Source organism: Colius striatus, chromosome 20 (genome assembly GCF_028858725.1).
Source record: "Colius striatus isolate bColStr4 chromosome 20, bColStr4.1.hap1, whole genome shotgun sequence".
NCBI classification, from domain to species: Eukaryota; Metazoa; Chordata; class Aves; order Coliiformes; family Coliidae; genus Colius; species Colius striatus.
This window is the reverse complement of record NC_084778.1, coordinates 4,695,421-4,714,599: the sequence shown is the minus strand read 5'-3', so window position 1 is coordinate 4,714,599 and position 19,179 is coordinate 4,695,421. Positions and strand designations below refer to the sequence as shown.

General features: G+C 48.9%; 1 protein-coding gene across 1 annotated transcript in view; it reads right to left on the bottom strand.

Annotated features, from left to right (window-relative positions):
- The window catches only part of NXN (nucleoredoxin), a 50,782-nt gene extending 33,228 nt beyond the window's left edge, over nucleotides 1-17,554 (bottom strand). The window contains 1 exon segment of the mRNA XM_062012468.1: nucleotides 17,205-17,554. Within this exon segment, the coding sequence (XP_061868452.1) occupies nucleotides 17,205-17,522 (318 nt within the window). The 5' untranslated portion in view covers nucleotides 17,523-17,554.
- Nucleotides 17,555-19,179: the final 1,625 nt, after the last annotated feature.

The window sequence follows — 19,179 nt, the reverse complement described above, 5'->3', positions numbered from 1 at the left end:
TTTAAAAAATAAACAGCACTAAGTGGCATTTTAAATGTTTGATGTTCAACTTCCCATGAGATCATCTGCAGCAGGAGCACTCGGCACTTCTGCAACTCAATCCTCAGCCTGGGGACCCAGGAAATCAAGTCCCTGGTTGTGCATGAAAAGCAATTTAACTGGCGCCATACACGAGCCCTGTAGCAGAAAAAGAGCAGGAATCTTGTCTCCTTAACCATCACTTTATCCTTGCTGTTCTTCCATGGCTTGCCTCACTCCCTTCCCTCCAAATCCTGCACTGTGCAGGGCAGAGGTCCTACACATCCAATCCCATCCTTCACTGGGTCACCTCCAGTGCCTTCCCCAAGCAGCAAAGGCAGGAGTGACAGAGAAAAAATTGTATGTTATCCTGTAACTAGAAACTGCATCCTAATGCTTCCATGGGGCTGCATTAAGGTTGCAGAGGAATACTGTAAATTGGATGCACATTTCTTGTTCCATTTTACTGCTTTTCTGGGGTTTTTTTTTCCTTTTGCTCTCCCCCTTATTTGCCTTTGGCTGCACTTCAGATTAAGCTCCTAATAAGGGCTAGAGTTGGACGAGGTTTTTCAGCCCATCAGATTGCAGCCTTCCAAGCCATTGAAATGAGATTCAAGCTGAACTTGAATTTTCAATAGTTTGGCCTAAAGGCAAGGGTGTTAACAACAGACCTGCCAACACCTTCTCTCTGAGAAATGTCTGAAAACATGTCTGCACATCAAATACTGCTCAGGCTCTGGTAGACAAAAGCCACAAAGCTAACATCTGAAACCCACTGCTAACCTGCTCAGCCGGTTCTCCTGTCACTAAAGCTCATACATCTTCTCTGAAAAAATCCAGCAAACCTCTACATTCTCTCTAGGAAAATGGGTTTTCCCTCAACAACCCAAAAACCTGTTGTAGTTTCACTATGACATGGCAAGGCAGGGGATAAGGAGAGATCAGGTAAATCAGGTGGACATATAGAAAGCAAACGCACATCAGTTCACCCAGCAGTCTACTTAAATGATATCTATCCCCAAGATGAAAGAAACCACACTGACATGCATGGAGGAGCAACCAGAAAAGAGTCTGTCCTGTAGCCAGCAGGAAGCTATGCTTGGGCTTTCTTTTTCTTCCAACACATATTTATCTGTTGTTTTGGGGTTTTTTTTTTACCTAAACACTATATTATGGGAGAGTTAGGCTGAACCCTAAAAGCAAGGAGGATACAATAAACCTCAAATACATCCCCAGCGCCAGAGGAAGCAGACTGTGCCCAAGCAGAGGGCATGGCTCTGGGGAGCAGGAGGGTGGGCTCCTGCTCCTGTCTAACTGCATCCCACCATACAGTACCTGGCAGAGCACAGGCATCAGCAAAGGCAGGACCTGCCGAGGGCTCCCACCTGGGCAGACCCCAAACCACTCCAATTTTGAAGCTGCTCTTGCCCCAAGATTTTTTTAGCTAAACCCTCTGACTTCAGCAGACTTTACTGAAATTAAAATGTCACTCTAAGTGTTTCTCAGAAGTCCTCAGGCCACTCCTGCCCAAATGTACAAACCTAAAGCATATCACGCAGCGGAGCCTTTCCCCTTCAGATTGCTGCTCTGGTGGAGGAGGGCTTTAACCAAGGTCTCTGCCACTACCCTGAACAGACTTTGCTTTGGGTATTTTTAAATGTTGAAGTATATTTTCTTGAGGGCGTGAATGTTTCAGCTTGCCTGCCATCAAAATCTTTTCTAATTCACTTTTCTAATGTTGTGAGTCTGAGGAGGAGCCATGGCTGTCCATTCTGGTGAAGGCTGGAGGCTGCAGGGCAGTGCAGGGAAGGCACTCCCCTCCTTTTGATAACAAATGATAGCGAAAAGGAACGATGGTTTCTTCAACTGCATCAAGGGAAGGTAACCCTGCTAGAATGACTGCCTGGCAGGGCATCAACAACAATGGCAATTTCAGCTTTCAAAGAACAGAAACAAGACTTGAGAAGGAGGTAGGGAGATTCTGCAGGAGCTGAGGTGCTACTAATCCCATGGATTGTTTTACAAACTCCTGCTTCTCTCCAGTGAAATTAGATCCTCTGCAGAAAAATCACCTGGCTCCAAACTCTTTTGCTAAGTGGAGCGTAAACAGAATGGAAAAGAGCTCATACCTGAGCAGAAATTGGGCTCAGGCAGGCTGTGGCAGGCAGGAGAGCAGAGGGACAGCAGCCAGGCCACCGGGATTTTGCTTTTTTCTTCAGACAGCTGCTGTGGGATCATTGGATCCCACCAAGCAAACAAGGCTCTTCCAACACAAGAGGCAAGCGCCGGCCGAGCTGGAGCAGTGCCTTCTGCTCACTGTGAGTGGAAGGAGAGCACAGGCAGAGAGAAGAGCACAGCGAGTCCCACAAAAAAAAGGTCTGGACTTGATTAAACTCATTTTCTTTAGTAATGTTTAGTTAAGCAAGGGAGGAAAAACCCTGCAGTGTTCTTCAGCGGCTCTTAATGGGGAAGCTGGAGTGAGACTGTTCATTCAGCTGATCAGCTGAACAGGCTCTGTGCTGAGCAGCAGGCACTGCTCCCATCAATATCCACTTCTCTGTCAGTAGGTGCTTTCACCAGCAGAAATAAGAAACACTGAAAATCTGTGAGTGAATGGTTCCCAAGTTTGAAATGAGAAGGTGTCTGGCAGCTCTATGTCAGTGTGATGTACCCTCCAGGGGAATTACACACTGGTTCGTGTAGCTTGAAGTTCTGAATGAAGCAAATGCTGTTAGTAATGGTAGAGGCAAACAAAATCGCAAGAAAGTGATTGTCCAAGCTCAGGTGAGGCAGGGGTTTTCCTCTGTGGCACAGTGTCTGATGTGCTCAACTAGACAAGGAGTTTGATCTCTTTTTAAAGGTTCAAGTTCTCAGCGTCTCCCTGGCCATGAGCCCGCAGCACCAACACCCCACACAGCATGGTGGGCTCTGGCTGCTCTTCAGCTACTTATTAAACAACTGGAGGAAAACAGCAGGTTCAGTTTGCCTTTCCCACACTGGCAGGTCACTGGGTGGCTGGAGGTGGACACGGGCAGTGTGCACAAAGCCCCAGCCTGTGTAGGAGCTGCTTGGAGCCAGGCATCGTCTCACTGGCTGCAGAGGTTGGGAGCAAACATTCACAGGGATGGTGATTCACATACACACCCCAATCAATGCCTTTTTGAGGTCAGCATCTGCTTTTGCATGAGATTGGTTTATCCTCAGGGCCAGCAAATGCAGCGTGAGAAGCTCACACAAACAGCAAAGGCAAGGCACAATCTGTAACTGCACTAATTGCTGGAGTAATTAAAAAAGTAGAAGACCAAGCTAAACACCACAAGTCTGAGCACCAGCAAAGAACCACTCTCCTTCCAGAGAGCAGCCTCTCATAAATAATTTTCCCCACTGAGAGCCATCCCTGCCTTGGCACCTCCATGGGCCTGAGCAGCCATTTGAGCAGATGACAAAAACAGGTCAGGAATTTTTCTTTTCAATAGATTTGACCTTATTTTCACTTCAGTGTGGCAGGATGAAAAGACATTTCTACTGAGTGAGGAGTTTTCCCCACAACAGAGACAAGCTGGCACATTCTCAGTGTTCAGTACTTCAGTGCCAATTAAGTAAAATTGCAATTGCAGCACCTAAGGGTTTCTCAGCTCCTGAAGAGGAAACACTTTGTACATACACGGATTTTCCTAGCTTCACCACCACCACCACATACTTAAGATGAGCATGAGGGATGAATCACAACTTAAAATTCTTCAGTACTAAGCCTGGCAATCAACACTGCCACTTTCTGGCAAAGAAGCCCTAAAAATCCCTGATCTTCACCAGTGATATCATCTTCAAACAGCGATGTGATGTATGTCCTTTGGGGCATCAACTCCTTCACTGCGGGGGCTGCTGGGGCAAGGAGGGACCTGCCTCTGCCTGGCAGGTCTCTGCCATGGAAGCAGCTGAATTAAAGGATTTGCTCTGCATAATCCCCACTCCAGTTCTTTGGAGCCAAGGACAGGAAGCAGAGATGCACTCAGACAGAGAGAGCAGGTAACCAGATTTTATACAACTGACCCTCCCCCAAGTGTAAATCACATCTCCAGGTTGAAGCCCTAAGAAGAAAAAGGTGGGGAAAAAAAGGACAGAAAGGAGGGGTGTGAACTCTCTGCATTGAGCTCAGAGTGATGGGCACCCCTGTAACCAGGCAGGCAGATACCCAGCCCCAAGCCTTTGGTGTGTTTTAACCCACCAACCCCAGCCTGTCAGTTGGTTTGGGACAGTGATTGAATCCAAGTGACAAACTTCTGCCCATTTGCTTTGGTCCTCTCCTCTGAGCAGCCATGAGCGTGGCCAGAATAAATGCTTCTGTGCAAAGGAGGTGAAGCTCTCAGTGCGAAGGCCAGCAGCACACCTTCCTTCACCTTGTTTGGACAGACTTCCAGCTGCTGCTGAGAAAAGATGGGCAGCTGTGGCAGCTGCAGGGAAGTCAAGCACAGCCAAGGCTCCTGAGAAGCCACTGGGCAGAAGCTGCCACAAGGACAAAACTAAAGACCAGCCACTGGCAGGGCAGAGCTCTGCAAGCTTGAGGCCACACACAGTGCACCACCTCACATAGGGCACAGCTGTGGATGAAGTCTCCACTTGCCTTCCCTTTCCAGATCCCAAACCTCTGCACCCACAAGGCAGGAGGAATCTCCACCAGCTTGGTGTGTCGCTGCCCACGAGGCACCCACTCCCTGCTCAGGGCAAGAAGGGAATGTTCCTTAGATAACCAAATGTGTAGGGCAAAGACTGACTCTCCCTTTGTGGTTGTCTGAACAGGGCTCTGCCCAACAGCCCCCGAGCCACCGGCGGGGCCCTAAGGTCTGCCTGCAGTTATTATTTTAATAATTAGAGGGATGGTCACAGACAGAGGTGGTATTTGGTGGCCTCTTAACTTAGAGAGTTACTGGATTTTATGCAGACGACTCCACTTTTTCAGCTGTGGAGACTACAGCAAATCCTCATGGAAACAAACATCAAATAGAGGATGCTGGATGCAGCCCAGCACAGGGCCGCCGCTCGGGCAGCCCGAGCCAAAACGCAACCTAAAACATGCCGGGCTCACAGGGCGTCTCATTTCAACCACAGCAAACCTGGAACCTTCCTGCGATCCAAAGCCGGGCTGTTTGCAGCAAAGTGACTTTCCAGGTGAGGCACTGCTCCCCACTCCAGCCTGCTCCTTGTGCCTCTTTCCATCCATCCCTCTACCTGTTCCTCACACACTCATTGACCCTCTGCTGGGATGGCTCTTCCCAGTCTGAAAGGCTCTCCTCAACCTATCACTTCAAAAGCCACTGTCCTCACGCAGCAGCCCCAGGGATGTGCCTGCAGGGACAGTCACCTACCCTTCTGCTTCACAAGCTGACAATTAACTGCCTTGAAAACTGCCTCTCTAGGCAAAAACCTGTCCTGAAAGCAACCCAGGTGGCAGACATCTACTTTGTGCACCACCTAAGTGATAAACACCTTCTGCCAAGTGGGGCCCTGCATGTTCCTGTCACACACAATAATTAAACCATCAGTCAGGAGACACGGCGAATTAACACAGAAGGTGGTAGATAAGGGAATGAAATCGGTCCACTTGAATCCCCACAGCTAAACAAAACCTGAAATGGGTCAGGTCTAATGAGGAAAAAAAGTGAAAGCCTTCTAAACATTCAAGAAATGTCACTTGACAGTCAGCTTCCCCAGCACTTGGCTGGAAAGTGGAAAACCAAAGACAGAGTGCCCAAGCACGTAGAGAGCCAGGATCAGGCTGAGAAGGACACTCCTTTCCTGACCATCAAGAAAGCATTGCAATAGAGGTGGCCTGTGGGTCTTTGAAGACAAGAAGGAGGCAGAACTGCTGGTACAGCAACCCATAGGTTTTTCCATTCCTTTAAAATAAGAAAGAAGTCAAAGCAACGCCATACGTTAGCACTTAAAGTAGTCCCTGCCCTCAAGTTTCCCACCATCTGTACTACTCTGAAAATCCCTGACTCATTTAATTTATTGCTGTGTGTCTCTGCCAAAATCAAAGACCTAAATATCAGTAATCGTGGTGGGAGGCATCCAGCTGCTACATCCCATTGTAGGAACAAAACGTATTTGTGCAAACTTGTATTCAGAAAGCCAGGCGGCAAAGCTCCCTACCAACAACTTCCCATGCTTTCAGATTAGCAGATCAAGCTGCAGGCATAAAGACCTTTCCCCTTCTATATCTGTGAAATCCAGCACTTAGGACACAAAAATGGGTCCTTTCTAACCCTGGAACAAACCGATTTTGGAAGCGTGCGGCACGACGGCGGCAGCAGCGGGGGGCAACGGCTGCGGCCGGGGAAGCTGAGCACGACCAGGAACTCAAGCTCATACGCTGCGTGGGCTGGTGAGACAGGGGAAATGGGGCAAAATTGGGGGAAATGGGGTGCTAGGACTGGGAAATCCCAGTGGTGGGGGCTGCAGAGCACCACTCTGGTTACTCATCCAACTCCAGACCCCCCTCGCCTCAGTTTCCCTGCCCGATGGATGAAGACGGTAGGATTTCTCTAATGCATGTGGCCATCTGCAAAGCTCCCGAGCACAGAGATTACAAGGAAGAGCTCATTAGAAGCAGCCTGTCATGCAACAGCAATGCAACCTCTGCCTTACAGCTACAAACCAGAATTAAGAAGGGAGCACCCTAAAAAATAAGCTTGCAGACTCATCAGCCTCTGAGAAGGAAATAAGAATAGCTCCCTGCCCTCTTAAAACACCAGCTATCAGTTGATAAAAGAAGTGCATTCCTGCAAGCTAAACACCCAGGCAGTACTTGCAAGGCAGGATTTGTAGGCTGCTGCCTTTCTATTTGCTCAAGAGAACAGCAGTCAGAAAACACAAGAAGGTGAGGGAGAACATTTCTAATGACCTGGTGACCTGTCTGATGCTGAAATCACACCAGAGCCATGTATGTGCACAAGGACCACAGCACTGCTGTCACCGAGCCCCCAGGCTGAACAGAGAGGCTGGGGAGGAGTCCCTAAGTGGGCCCCAACAGCTCTTGGAGTCGACTGAAACAGCCACACAGGGGAGGTTTCACCTGCTTCACAGCAAACCTGGAAGTTGTCTTCACCTTCCCACATCACCACACAGGTGGGTTCATTTGAAAGCAGTTTTACCCTTGCTGTCTTCCTCCTGCTTGAGTTCAAGTCACCTTATTTATGCAGACAACAGCAGCAGCCAAACAAAGAGAGGACATCCCAGGACTCACCTCCCTTCCTAGGACCCCCAGCAACAGCCAGGCAAGTGGATGCTGAACTGCAAAAGCAGCAGTGCAGCCCACAACCAAAACTCTCCATGCCCTCCCTCCAGCCCAGCAGGCAACCTTTTAACTAGCAGGGAGCGGGAAGGGATGGAGCCAAGATGCCTGGCAACACTAATAAAATCACCGTGTTTCTCCTGTTTTGGGGAGAGGCAGAATCAACCTTCCCAGCTATCAAAGATGGGGAGGACCAACATCTGTTCAGATTCAACTGCTCGGGTCTCACTGTTTCAGCTCCAACTCTTTCTTGATGGGTGGGAAAGATCTCCAGCTTTTATTCCAAGGCATTGCCTTTCTACAGGGCCTTTCAGCAGAGAATTGCAGAGCATCCTACAGACATTTAATTAAATCTTACAGCCTGCCCTAGTGAGAGAGAGATTATAAACAGGCCTCTGGCTCAAACAGCAGCTCCCCTGCACAAGCATCTCCTTCTCCTGTATGACAGAGGCATTCAGCTCAGTTGCAAGAGCACAGCAGTCCCAGCCTCACCAAGCTACTAAATACAGTCCAAATATCACAAAGCCTTTGAAGAGCCATCAGAGCAGAGGGAAGAGCCTGGGAGAAGACTCCGATGGCACAGGTCAGGTGGGCAAGGGCTCCTCTCTACTGATCGAGCCACAGCAAGGAGATGAGTTCAGTTTGTGTCAGAGACATCAAACCATGGCTTGTTACTCCTCTGCAATTTTAACACTATACATTTGCAAAGTACAGTGTTATTGGGGACCAGTTCATCCACCTAACAGCCCTGGGAAGCTGATAAAATGCAAAGCCACTTTTTCATTCTGCCTCCTTACCTATGGGGTGATACTTTTGCTAGTTGAGTTAAATTTATTTAAACAAAAGTAAATTCAGACATCTGCCCTTGCAGAGTGTCAGCTGTGAGAAATGAGCTAACATCCAGATGCAGTGGCATGTCAGGATTAGCCCAGGCTGGGGCAGGAATGCTTCCATGTATGGAAAAATATTGGAGCGGTGAAACCATAAGCTTGGAGCAAAGCAAAGTGAGAGGCCCTGTCAATGAAGCTGTGGGCTCAGGTTTAGAGGATTTAGCAGCTCAGATCCGCCATAAGATCCTCAGCACTTACCACAATAAATTTCACACTTTTTCCAAAAGGGAGGCCCATGGCAACGCTGTGAGTTGTGAAGGTGAGACCCTACCCCCGTCTGTTTGCTCTGGAAATGGGGCTCAGACCACTGGGTACCATAAATGCTTCCCACGCTAGGCACGGGCTCGGGTGTTGATGGAGAGGTTCTGGCGAGCAGGAGGCTGCTGCTTGCACTCGCCTGCCCACTCATCCCTCAGCGATTGCCATCTGCACAGCAGGATTTCTAAAAGCCAAGCTGAAGCTGGCATGAGGACTGGAGCTCAAAAGGCTGAGCTGAATGAGTGTGGCCGAGGAGCCAGCACAAGCTCAGCCAATGCCGGGACAGCGGCTGCCGAGGCACAGGGCAAGATCCTCTTCAAGTGGCCCGGCACAAATCAAGAGGGCTCATTTGTCAGCATCCTGAGTTAACACTAATGAAGTAATGGCTATGACTTCATCTCTCCAGTGGGAATCTCTTGGGAATGAGGGAGAAGTAGAATTTCTTTCTCCAGCTCACTCACACAGTTGCAATTCGTTTCAGTTGCCTTCCACTCTCTTCTGCAAACATTACCTAATTCTCACCCAGATTTCTGAAATCTTTGCACTGAAACAGAAAGCTGTCATAGCCTCACAGAGAACCCTCCCAGCAGGATCTGGCCCCTTGTGCCAGCTGCCGTCCCCAGGCCAGCCACATCAAGGATGCCATCAGCTATTTCTTGTGTCTTGGATATGAAATCTGGTAACTCTTGGCAAATTCATTTTAAACAGGGACCTTTACACCTTTCCACGATTCAAATATTTGGAAGCCAGGTTGGATTTGGCCACAGCTGTGAAGGCAGACAGAATGTTGCCACGGGACCTTGGAGTTTCTCTCCTTGAACAGGGCAGGACAGCGTCAACTGCTACACATCTTCATGGATGCAAAATACACTCAGACACATCTCACAACACCCTGCTGCTACCGCACTTTGAACAGGCTGTCGAGTCTGACAGTACCAGGTACTCCTGTTGCCTTTCTCATTACAAGCCTTTGCCTTCCAAGTTTTCTCTGCCCTGAGTTTATTCCCTGCCAGCCCACTGAAGATGCTTTCCTTGCTGTGCCACTGTTTCTGGTCTCCACAGTTGTGCTGGCACCTATCATCTGAAGCACATGGAGCAGATTCTCCCCAGCCTTTAGGCTGTGTGCCCAGCACTCACCTCCCTGCTTGGGCAGGGAGCCAGCAACCCTGCGCTGCCCCAGGCCTCTTTGCGGGGCTCCCATGGCTTTGTTCCGAGGCCAGAGGGGCTTGCTGGGCTCCAAGCAGGGGCTCGACGGGATTGCAAAAGCTCAGCTCATGCCCTGACGCAACTCAAGCAGTCAATCACTCACACTAAATAAAGACCACAAATTCTTTACATATTAATTGTTGGTTGCAATTGTTCACCGTGTTGAAAGACAGACGTGAGAGTATGCAGAAACCATTCCTGCATCTTTTTAGTTCCACCCTTCCATTAGCTGTCTGTACTCTAAGCCAAATCAATAAGACAGTACATTTTCTTTGGAAAAACAGGATGAGGAAAATGCAATCAGCCATCATACAAGACACACATGTAATCTGAAATACTTGTACAATTCACTTTCCCATGAGAGAATTTAATATGTCTGTTTGCTTACATGTCAACTGCTCCTGCTCCCAGTTTCTCCACTGGCCATGTCTTTACCTTACAGCCTACAGGTTTAACTCTCTAATTGTGTTTTTCGCCTACAGAGCACCAGCAGAGAAGCAGCAGTCTCAGCATAGAGGAAGGCACATCAAGGCAGCAGCCTGGGAAAGCCCTCTCCCTCAGCTGAACACCCCCCAGCCCCAGGAACAGAGGGGAATTAATGTGCACAAAGCCCAAGCTGTAATGAATCCAAGCACTCTCCCCACGCTGGCATTACTCCCCCCTTTGCTCTCTGTTATTATCTGGAGATGGCATGAGCACAAAGTGATCTGTCTAGAAAAATGTTTCCAATCTACAGCGCATTACCCCGTGATGTGCCATGGAACCAGTTTAGAGAATGCACACAGCTATAAAGTCATGATTATTCAGTATTCAACCCAGTCTGAAAGCTCAGGAGTCAGCTTTTTATTTGCTGAAAGCGGGGGGCCTGAAATTATCCGTGAATAGTTCAAAGCTGCAGTTAATTCAACATCTCTACTTTCAAAAGCAGAAAAATCACAGATTCCTGGAGCGTGTAAGCTTTTTAAAAATGACAAACTACTAACTGTCAAATCAAAGCAGCAAACAAAAATCCACATGGCTGATAAGACAAATAGTTGCATTTTAAAGAGTAATTAAATATCACTTTGGAATATTTTGCTTGGAACTTGTTTCCCTGATAAAACATGGGGAGGGGAAGGAGGAGGAGGATGAAACAATCAGCACACACCAACGAGCTTCTCATCAAGCAAACGCTCAGGCAAACCCTGTTCAAACTTGGTTTTTTTGAATTCAGAGCTCAGCTTGCTGTGTTACAGCCTCCTGTACCTTCTGTGTTTCTCTACATCCCTACATTTCACATCAAAACTCCAGACAATCGCTATGTTGAATCTGGCTTGTTGGGGAGGTGGGTGTGCGGGGCTGGGGCAAGAATCTCCTTGGTCTGATCATCAAGAAGTGCAATATCTTCTGACTTGACTTAGATTAAAACCATACCCCAACTTCCATGCTGAGAGGGTTGCTGAAAAAAACAGGAATGCAAAACAGAGAGCTCTACTGAGACACAATTCAGAAGTGAAACCCTACCCCAGGCGCATGAGCTCACCCTCCCTTGCACTGCTTTGAAACATGGAAAGTATGTCCATAAAAAAGGATCAGAAAACTCCAACTTCACACCCCCCCTGCACTCTCACAAACCCTGTACCTGCTAACAACCAACTCACGACTTTCTCAGTGCTAAGAAGTGCCTATAGGCAATGGCACAAAGAAAGTGTTTCAAGTATTCAACAAGGAGCCAGCTCACCACATTTCAAACCAAAACGCTACCAAAGGCTTGAAGAAGCCACCACCCAAAGGCAAGGCAAACCTGATGTTGGGTTTTGGGACACAACTTGCAGACACCAGTCCAATACCCAACCGTGTGAGATGAGCAACAGCTCCCACTGCTTCTCCCCACCATAGAGCTGGGAGGAGGTGATAACAGAAAGATGTCCAGGGACTTTCAGAGGAGGCTCTCAAACGTGGGCAATTACACACCAAAGGATGCAACAAACACCACAACAGATGACACATCAGTAAGACATTTAAAATATTGATTTGCCCCCAGGGAATGCACTGGGGCAGGCCACAGTTTGGGGAAATCCAACCTCCAAGGACACTAGTGATGTTTTTGCAACTAATACAGGACAGGACACAGCCCCCAGATCTGCCATCCACTGATAGCTGCAAATGCTTTTGGGGATTTCACTGAAGGATTAGGGTCTTGGCATGAGAGACGACTGCTAATTGTACGGAGCTTCACTGCAAAGCTGCACAAAGCATACTGAGAAATGACCTGGAAAAGTGGCATCAACAACAACAAGAATTAGAGAAGGTTTTGGCTTCAATGTTATCTGTATGATGTGGAAATATTGAACAGCTTACTCAGTTACAAGTGAAGTTCACTGCTGCACTTCTCCAAAATCACACAGAAAAACACTCCACTTCTTTTGCAAAGCTGATACACGTTCAGCCCCAACAACAGCACATTTGTGGAGAGGAACTGTGCACTGATTACTTAAAAAAGTAAAGTCCCTTTGCTTTAGTTCTGCAACATGAAAGTAACAAATGAAATTGTCAAGCCTGCATTCTGAAATGAATGTTTTCATTTCAACATCTGGATTAAGATGCCACAATGAAAAACAGCACACAGGTTTCTCTCTGCTCCTTTCATACATCTCCCATTCTTATGTTTCAGAACCAGCGAGTTTCAAAGCAAACAAAGAATCAGTTGGTGCTAATGCCTTGCTTCTTACTCAATGGCCTTATGTCATGAAAAGACCATATTTTTCAAATCTACATCCCTGTGAGCCAAAGATTTCATATACATTCCCACCCCAGAAACACGAAGTCGGGAATACAGCTGAAAGTGATTACCTAGATATTTTTATATGATGAAACTCAAAAGCTGCTTCAAGTGATTTACAAAATTTTCTGTTAGACAAATCCCACATCTGTGCTGACCCACTTGCCTCCCACATCTCAGCAGATGGCCATCTCAAACAGAAGAGAGTCCCTGAAAATCAGGGTATATCTTAAACTATAATCAGGGATTTGAGGTTCCCCCTCCCCAAAACGGTGTACAGTCTAATTTAGTAACATTTTAAGGTCCTCCCTACTATTTCTTGCACAAGCTCTACCTATAAAACTAGTGATTGGTGTCTATTAGGGGAGGCTCCCATAGGAGATGATATTTTTAAACAGTGGGAAAGAAAAAAAACTTCTCTTGGGAAAATGGGAGGGAACAGAGAACATCATTTAAGAAAAAAAAGGATGAGTGGTTATTTGTTGTAGAAGACTTCACAGAGATGTCTGAAAACAAGAAAGAGGTTTGTCACATTTTACCCATCAATCTGAAGACCACTGTTTGACCTGTGGTGCTGAGGAAGATGTACTCACAGAGCAGAAGGATTGTTCCTCTGCCCGTATCCAACCCAGGTCAGTCAAGCCACTAAAACAACAAAATTCGAAACTACCAACTTGCTCCTTTCCCCCTCTTTAGGGAGAGACAAAACAGACATCTCTACATGTGGAGAAAGATCACATGCCTCTGCCATACTACTCAGCAAAAGATTCATTTCATGTGAATGTGGGAGAAAATATACAGAGCAGCGGACACAAATCCAACTTCTAAGATAAAGGAAAAGCACCCTGTCCCAACCAAAGCACATTTACCACTGTGAACAAAGAGAGATCCTCTAACTGCTTTCTGTTTCTGTGACTGAATAATCACAGAAATATAATCAACATGGCTTGCATTTATTTGAAATCAGAGCATAAGTATTTCAGCTCCAGTGGAAATGGGTTTGCCTTCCCAAGACGAATCTGGGCAATGCTCAAGCAGATGCGTAACACAGCAGAAAGCAAAGCACAGACCCTACACCACTGTGGCACTGCACGGAGGCACCAATAAGCATCATGAGAAACGTCAAGATCCAAAAGAATGAGGCAGACCACTGGGCCAAGCAATTAACAAGTAAAAACAAAAGCAAAGGCAAATAAACAACAGGAAAAGAGAAACCCTTTCTCTTCCAGCACAGACACATTTAGAGCTTTTCCTCCTGCAGCACCCTGACCCTCCTCTCTCCTGCTCTAATGTGGCCCTGTGTGACAGTAGGGAGCGTGCTGCCCTGTTGAGGGTACTAGCAGACATTGGGGCATACAGACAGATGGGGACTGTTTACATTACTGAGGATCTCAGTAGCAATCAGGAATTAAAGCTGTTATTAAATCAACCCTCCAGAACTTGAGCAGATGTTCATGCAAACAGATAACAACGGGGTGATGTTAAACCAAAACCCCAAATGAAACAGACACGGAGCAACATCTCTCCTCCCTGTTCTGCTCAGCAACACCAGGCATTATCTGAAGACAATTCAATTATCAACAGCTACCTATAGCTACTGAAATCCAGGGCTGAACAGCTTGAGGGATGTGTATTACGAGTTAAAATCCTCCAGTCTCATTTGGCATGTTAGGGTTTTGTTCTCGAAAAAAAACCCCAACAATATGGCTGGCTGTGGCTCAGACAGAGGCATAATGCCATCCTCCCCATTAATCAAAGGCTTTCCCCCATGCCCAGATGTTTGTCGACTTGTACTGTTTTCCTTTATTACTGGTTTGGAGACAGAAATTGCTATATGCTAAAGCTCCTCAAATTCGACTGGTTGCTGCAAGAGGCACAGGCTGTTATGTCCTTGGTAACTGCACCCTGGCATTATTGAGTTACTGAGGCACTCAACAAAGAGTGGCTGTTTTCTTTGACAACTCACACTGCTTTCACCAGTAACCATGAGAGTAAGATGCTGTTGTACTTTTAGGACTGTGGGAATTTTACTGCAGCCCAGAAAGGAGTCTGGTTTTTAAAGACCTATCAACATGTGATGCCCGAGGTTTGGAGGGAGGAGAAACGTAAAAAACCAACCTGCAGAGTACACCAAAGACAATGTGCACACTGATAATTGTCTCAGCAGGAAACCAGGACAGTAAGAGCTGTATCATTCAGTAATTCTGAGCAACAGAAGTGATGTGACAGCCAGTGTGGCATAGAAAGCCATCTCTCCCCAAAGCTTTCAGGACCTCAGTAGACGAAGTAATCAATCCACAATGGGAAGTGTTGGCTGGAAGGGGCTTCTGGAGGTCTTGGAGCCCTGCAGTCACCAGGTCTCACCTGCAGAGACTCTGCCAGGCACAGCTTGGCCCAACCAAGCCCCAAAACCTCCAAGCGTGGGGGTCTGCAGCCGCTGAGGGCTGAAAGCTCAAGAATAGAGTTCAGCTCCCTGCCCAAGGGTCCCACCTCTCCCTAATTATCTCTACGATGCAAGATCCCTTTTCCCCCATAAATCTACATAATTCTCCAGGGGTTGTCTCACACAGGGTTTAGGAGCAGCCTTTAGTGCAAAGGAACCATAACTCAAAAGGACTGTCTACGTTTTTTCTAATGCTTTTGTTTTTAAACAAATTAAGCCCGTGAGGCACTGAACATTTGTCAGCCATCCCCAGCTCTTGCTGGCATGTTCTGAAAAACAGAAAGTTTGTGCTTTCCTGAAGAGTCAGGTCATTAACCTGACTATTTAAAAATCAGCCTGTTATCCAAGGAAACTTCTAACTGCCTGAATTACAGGTTATAAATCTCCTGTTTAGAAATCTGATATCCTGACATAATTGCCCTTATAACTTACAAATAGGTTCTCTGTTATCCATAGATTAAGCTTCCTCTAAAGCCGCATCACATCTGCTTAGTTTTGAAAATATACAGCATGAGCTTCAATTACTTTACACTCCACACACATATAATCCTGAATTTAACTCAGGGCTTCTTGGAGTAAGAGTTTAAGATCCCATAATCTTTCTATTTCGTGTTTTCTTGCAATCTAACAGATGGAAATACTGTCTGGCATGTAAAATTAACGCCACCTTCTACTTCTACAAGTTCCCAACCATTTATCTATGTTGCAGGGGAATTTTTAAAGCAAATATGGCAAGCGAAAGCGCCACCACCTAAAATAATCTGAAATTCGCTGCAGGGAAGTAGCCAGCTCCTAATTGGAACCACAATCTTTTCATGCCCCTGCAGGAAGAGGGTTTGGTTTTAAAGAAGCCAGATTGAAACTAATTTCTCTGAAGGATGAAGCTTCTATTACAACTCCCCTTGTTAATGAAACCCATCTCAACCCCTCGCCTGTGAGCACTCATGGAAGCTCCTAGTTAGAAGTGTCTGCACTTTAAAGGGGCAAACTGAGGGCCTTCAGCACCATCATCCAGGTGCTTGGCATTAAACACATGAGAGCTTTGTGACAAAAGCCTGCAGCTAGTGAGGAAAAAGTCAAACCTGGGTTTCAAACTCTTCTCAACAGAGGGAACATCAGACGGGACAGACAGACACATAACTTTTCCTTAAACAACTCCTTTGCCTAACAAGTAACGCTAAAAGCTAGCAGAGGGGGGTACAGAGATCCATTCAGGAAGAAGTCATCCCTGTCATCCCATCACAGCCTCGCAGAGCCCACACACGGGGATGCCTGAGGGGGCTCAGCCTGCCCCTGACCCCCTTGGTACCGGCGTCACCCCAATCCCCGCTGAAGCGGAGAACGCGCCTCGCCATGAGCCGAGCCAAAGCTGCCCGCTGCTTTCCGACTAGCAGCCGCAATCACTCGCAGGAAAGGTGTTTAGAAATGGCACTGTGGGGCACCATCTTTTTAATTCTTACTCAACAGCTTCCAGAGATTAGATTTGTAAAGAGGCTGGGTTAGGTTTTTTTACACTACCAGCCTTGTGAGCTTGTTGGGATCTGGAAGCCCAGCCTTTGCTCTCCTACCCCTCCCAGATTTCCCTGTCTGGATCTCACTGAACACAGATACTGTCTGGTATCTGTCTTTCAGATTAAACTTTTCAGATGAGAGGCTGTAACTTGCAGAGTATCAAACACACCAGCTGCTACATGAGACCAGTAACCCACACCACCCCACAAACTCGCCCGGCAGCTCTGCCAGCAGCTCCCAGACCAGCCGGGCTCCAACTCGCTCCTCAACTGCCAAATGTCCTCCCAGGGCTGGTGGAGGCCACGGCTCCTTTCTGTGTCCAGCACCACGCAGGAACCCACGGGGCCGCGTCCGCAGCCCATGCCGAGGCCTGTTTCCCTCAGGCTCAGCGGCGGCCGCCAGAGCAGAACAGCGGTCCCGGGTTTCGGCTTAGAGGAGCTTCTCACACGCCTCTGAGGGACTCGTCGAGGCCAGCGGGCACCGCCTGAGTCCCCCACACCAAACTGCCACCCCCAGGCCGAGGTTTCCGCCCTCACCCGTGGGGGCCTGACCCTGCGAGGTTTCCCCAGCCGCTGAGGCAGCGCAGGAGCCGGGCGAGGCGGCGTCGCCGGGCGGGACGGCAGCCGACACCCCCTGACAAGCACCCCCCCGCCCCATTCTCCCCCCGGGAACTTTCTGGAAGGCGCCCACCCCACGCCACGCGCCCGCAGCCACGCGGGAGCCGCCCCGGCGGCGTGTGGGGACCCGGCCGAGCCCCTTCGCCCCCAGACAAAGCCCGGGGCGCGCCCCCCCTCCCCGGCCCCGGCGTCCCGCGGTCTCGCTCACCTTGCGGTGCTTGTCGGCGAAGGGCAGCGCCAGCCAGGGCATGGCCCGCACGGCCTCCTGCCACTGCTGCTGCTCCTGCTCGGCCGACACGAAGACGATCTCGAGGCGCTGCCCGCCGGCCGCCGCCGCCTCCCCCCTGAAGCGCCCGTAGAAGGCGGCCAGGCTGGCGCCGAGCTGCGCGCACGGGCCGCCGAGGCTGCAGCCGAAGTAGAGCCCCACTAAGGAGACCCCGCGGGCTGCCAGGGCTGATACGGCTACCTCCTCCCCGTCCGCGGCCACCAACACCTCGCCCAGCACCTCCGCCAGGGCGCCCGCCATCCCGCCCCGCTGCGCTCCGCTCCGCTCCGCTCCCCGCCCGCAGCCGCCGCAGCCCGCGCCGGACCAGCCCCGCCCCGCCAGGGGGCGCTGCCGCGCCGAGCGGCCCCCGCGCCCGCCCCCGCCTCGGGCAGCGCCGCCCCACGCGGCCCGGCCCAGGGCAGGACGGCACGGGCAGAGAGGAGACGGGTCGGTGGCCTGTCCTCACTGCTCTGTCCCGGTCACTGCAAGGGGTTGGTGGCCTGTCCTCACTGCTCTGTCCCGGTCACTGCAAGGGGTCGGTGGCCTGTCCTCACTGCTCTGTCCCGGTCACTGCAGGGGGTCAGTGACCAGCTTGCCCTGAGTCCATCCTGCGACCCCCACCTGATCCCCTGCTCCAAACAGCATCACTCAGCACGGACACCCCTGCTTCAAACGCTGCCTGGAGAATGGCCCCTGCCCACTGGCCCCGGTGTCAGTGAGGGGAGAGCTGTCCCAAAGCCTACAGAACCAGACTACCTCTTTGTGTTTAGAATCTAATGTAAACACGTGTTTACTCTTATCAACGGCGGGCGGAAAAACCTGAAAGCCAGAAGTGCAAACACAAGTGAATTTGGCTGCGTTGAATAACGCTGGCTGAAATACAGAAAGGAAATAAAGCATAAACAGTGACATGCAAACCAGGCTTTAAAATGTGTTTTCTCTTGGTAATCAGAGTCTGTAATCTGCAAGCTGGCAGAGTTCCCTGCAGCACTCATCCTCAGCCGCCTCCACTGAGGCCCGTGTGTCCATGCTGCAGACCCTGACCCGCCTGCCCTCACGTCCAAACTTCCAACACTCACCCTCTGCTCCCAACAGCAACACAAATGTGTAACGGCGTGTGCGGCTGAGCCCAGAGATGTGAGGATGATATCCGAGGGTTTTGGTTTGGAGTATCTGCTTGTGTTCTCTACAGACTCCCTGGCACTGTGAAACACATGGTGAGCAGAGTGAGCACAGGGTGGACACCTCCTCCATTTGCCTCTCTGAACTGGCCCCAAATCAGTGCCCTCACATCTCTCTAGCTACCACTAAAAAAACACCTTTATTTTTACAACACTCCCTTATTTGGATTCTCATTTGGCTTCTTATTGTTGCCGCTTTCAGTTGTATTCAAAATCGTTGTATAGCATCCAGAGCCATTAGGGGATGCTTTATAGATACAATTAATTATCGTTATTATTATTATTACAGCTTTACAATCTCTCTTTTCTTTTGCCAAGACCTGCTCCCTGGGGGTGGTTCAAAGCAAGAGGAGTTTAGTCTTGTTTTTATTTGTCCTGCCTTATCTGCCTTAATTATTTGGGCTCTTCAGGGCAGGGAAGCTGGAGTTTTTTTAAGTCTACAGCCCTGAACTCGACCAACCCGTGGAGCTACAGAAATATTCTGTTCTAAAAATAATATTTATGGCTGCAGTTAATTTTTCTGGCCCCATTTTTTAGTGAGCAAGGCAGAAGTAAGGTCTTCTGAAACGCAGAACAAGTAAAAAAGCGTTTCTCTCTCAAGGAATGATAAAATAAACCGAGGAAACAGCTGTTCTGACCAGACAACATCCCAACGTGACTCAGCTGAGGTTAAAGCCTGTGGACTCTCGCAGTGCTCCCGGTGCGGGTGGCCGTGTGCCCACGCGTGGGCTCCGCAG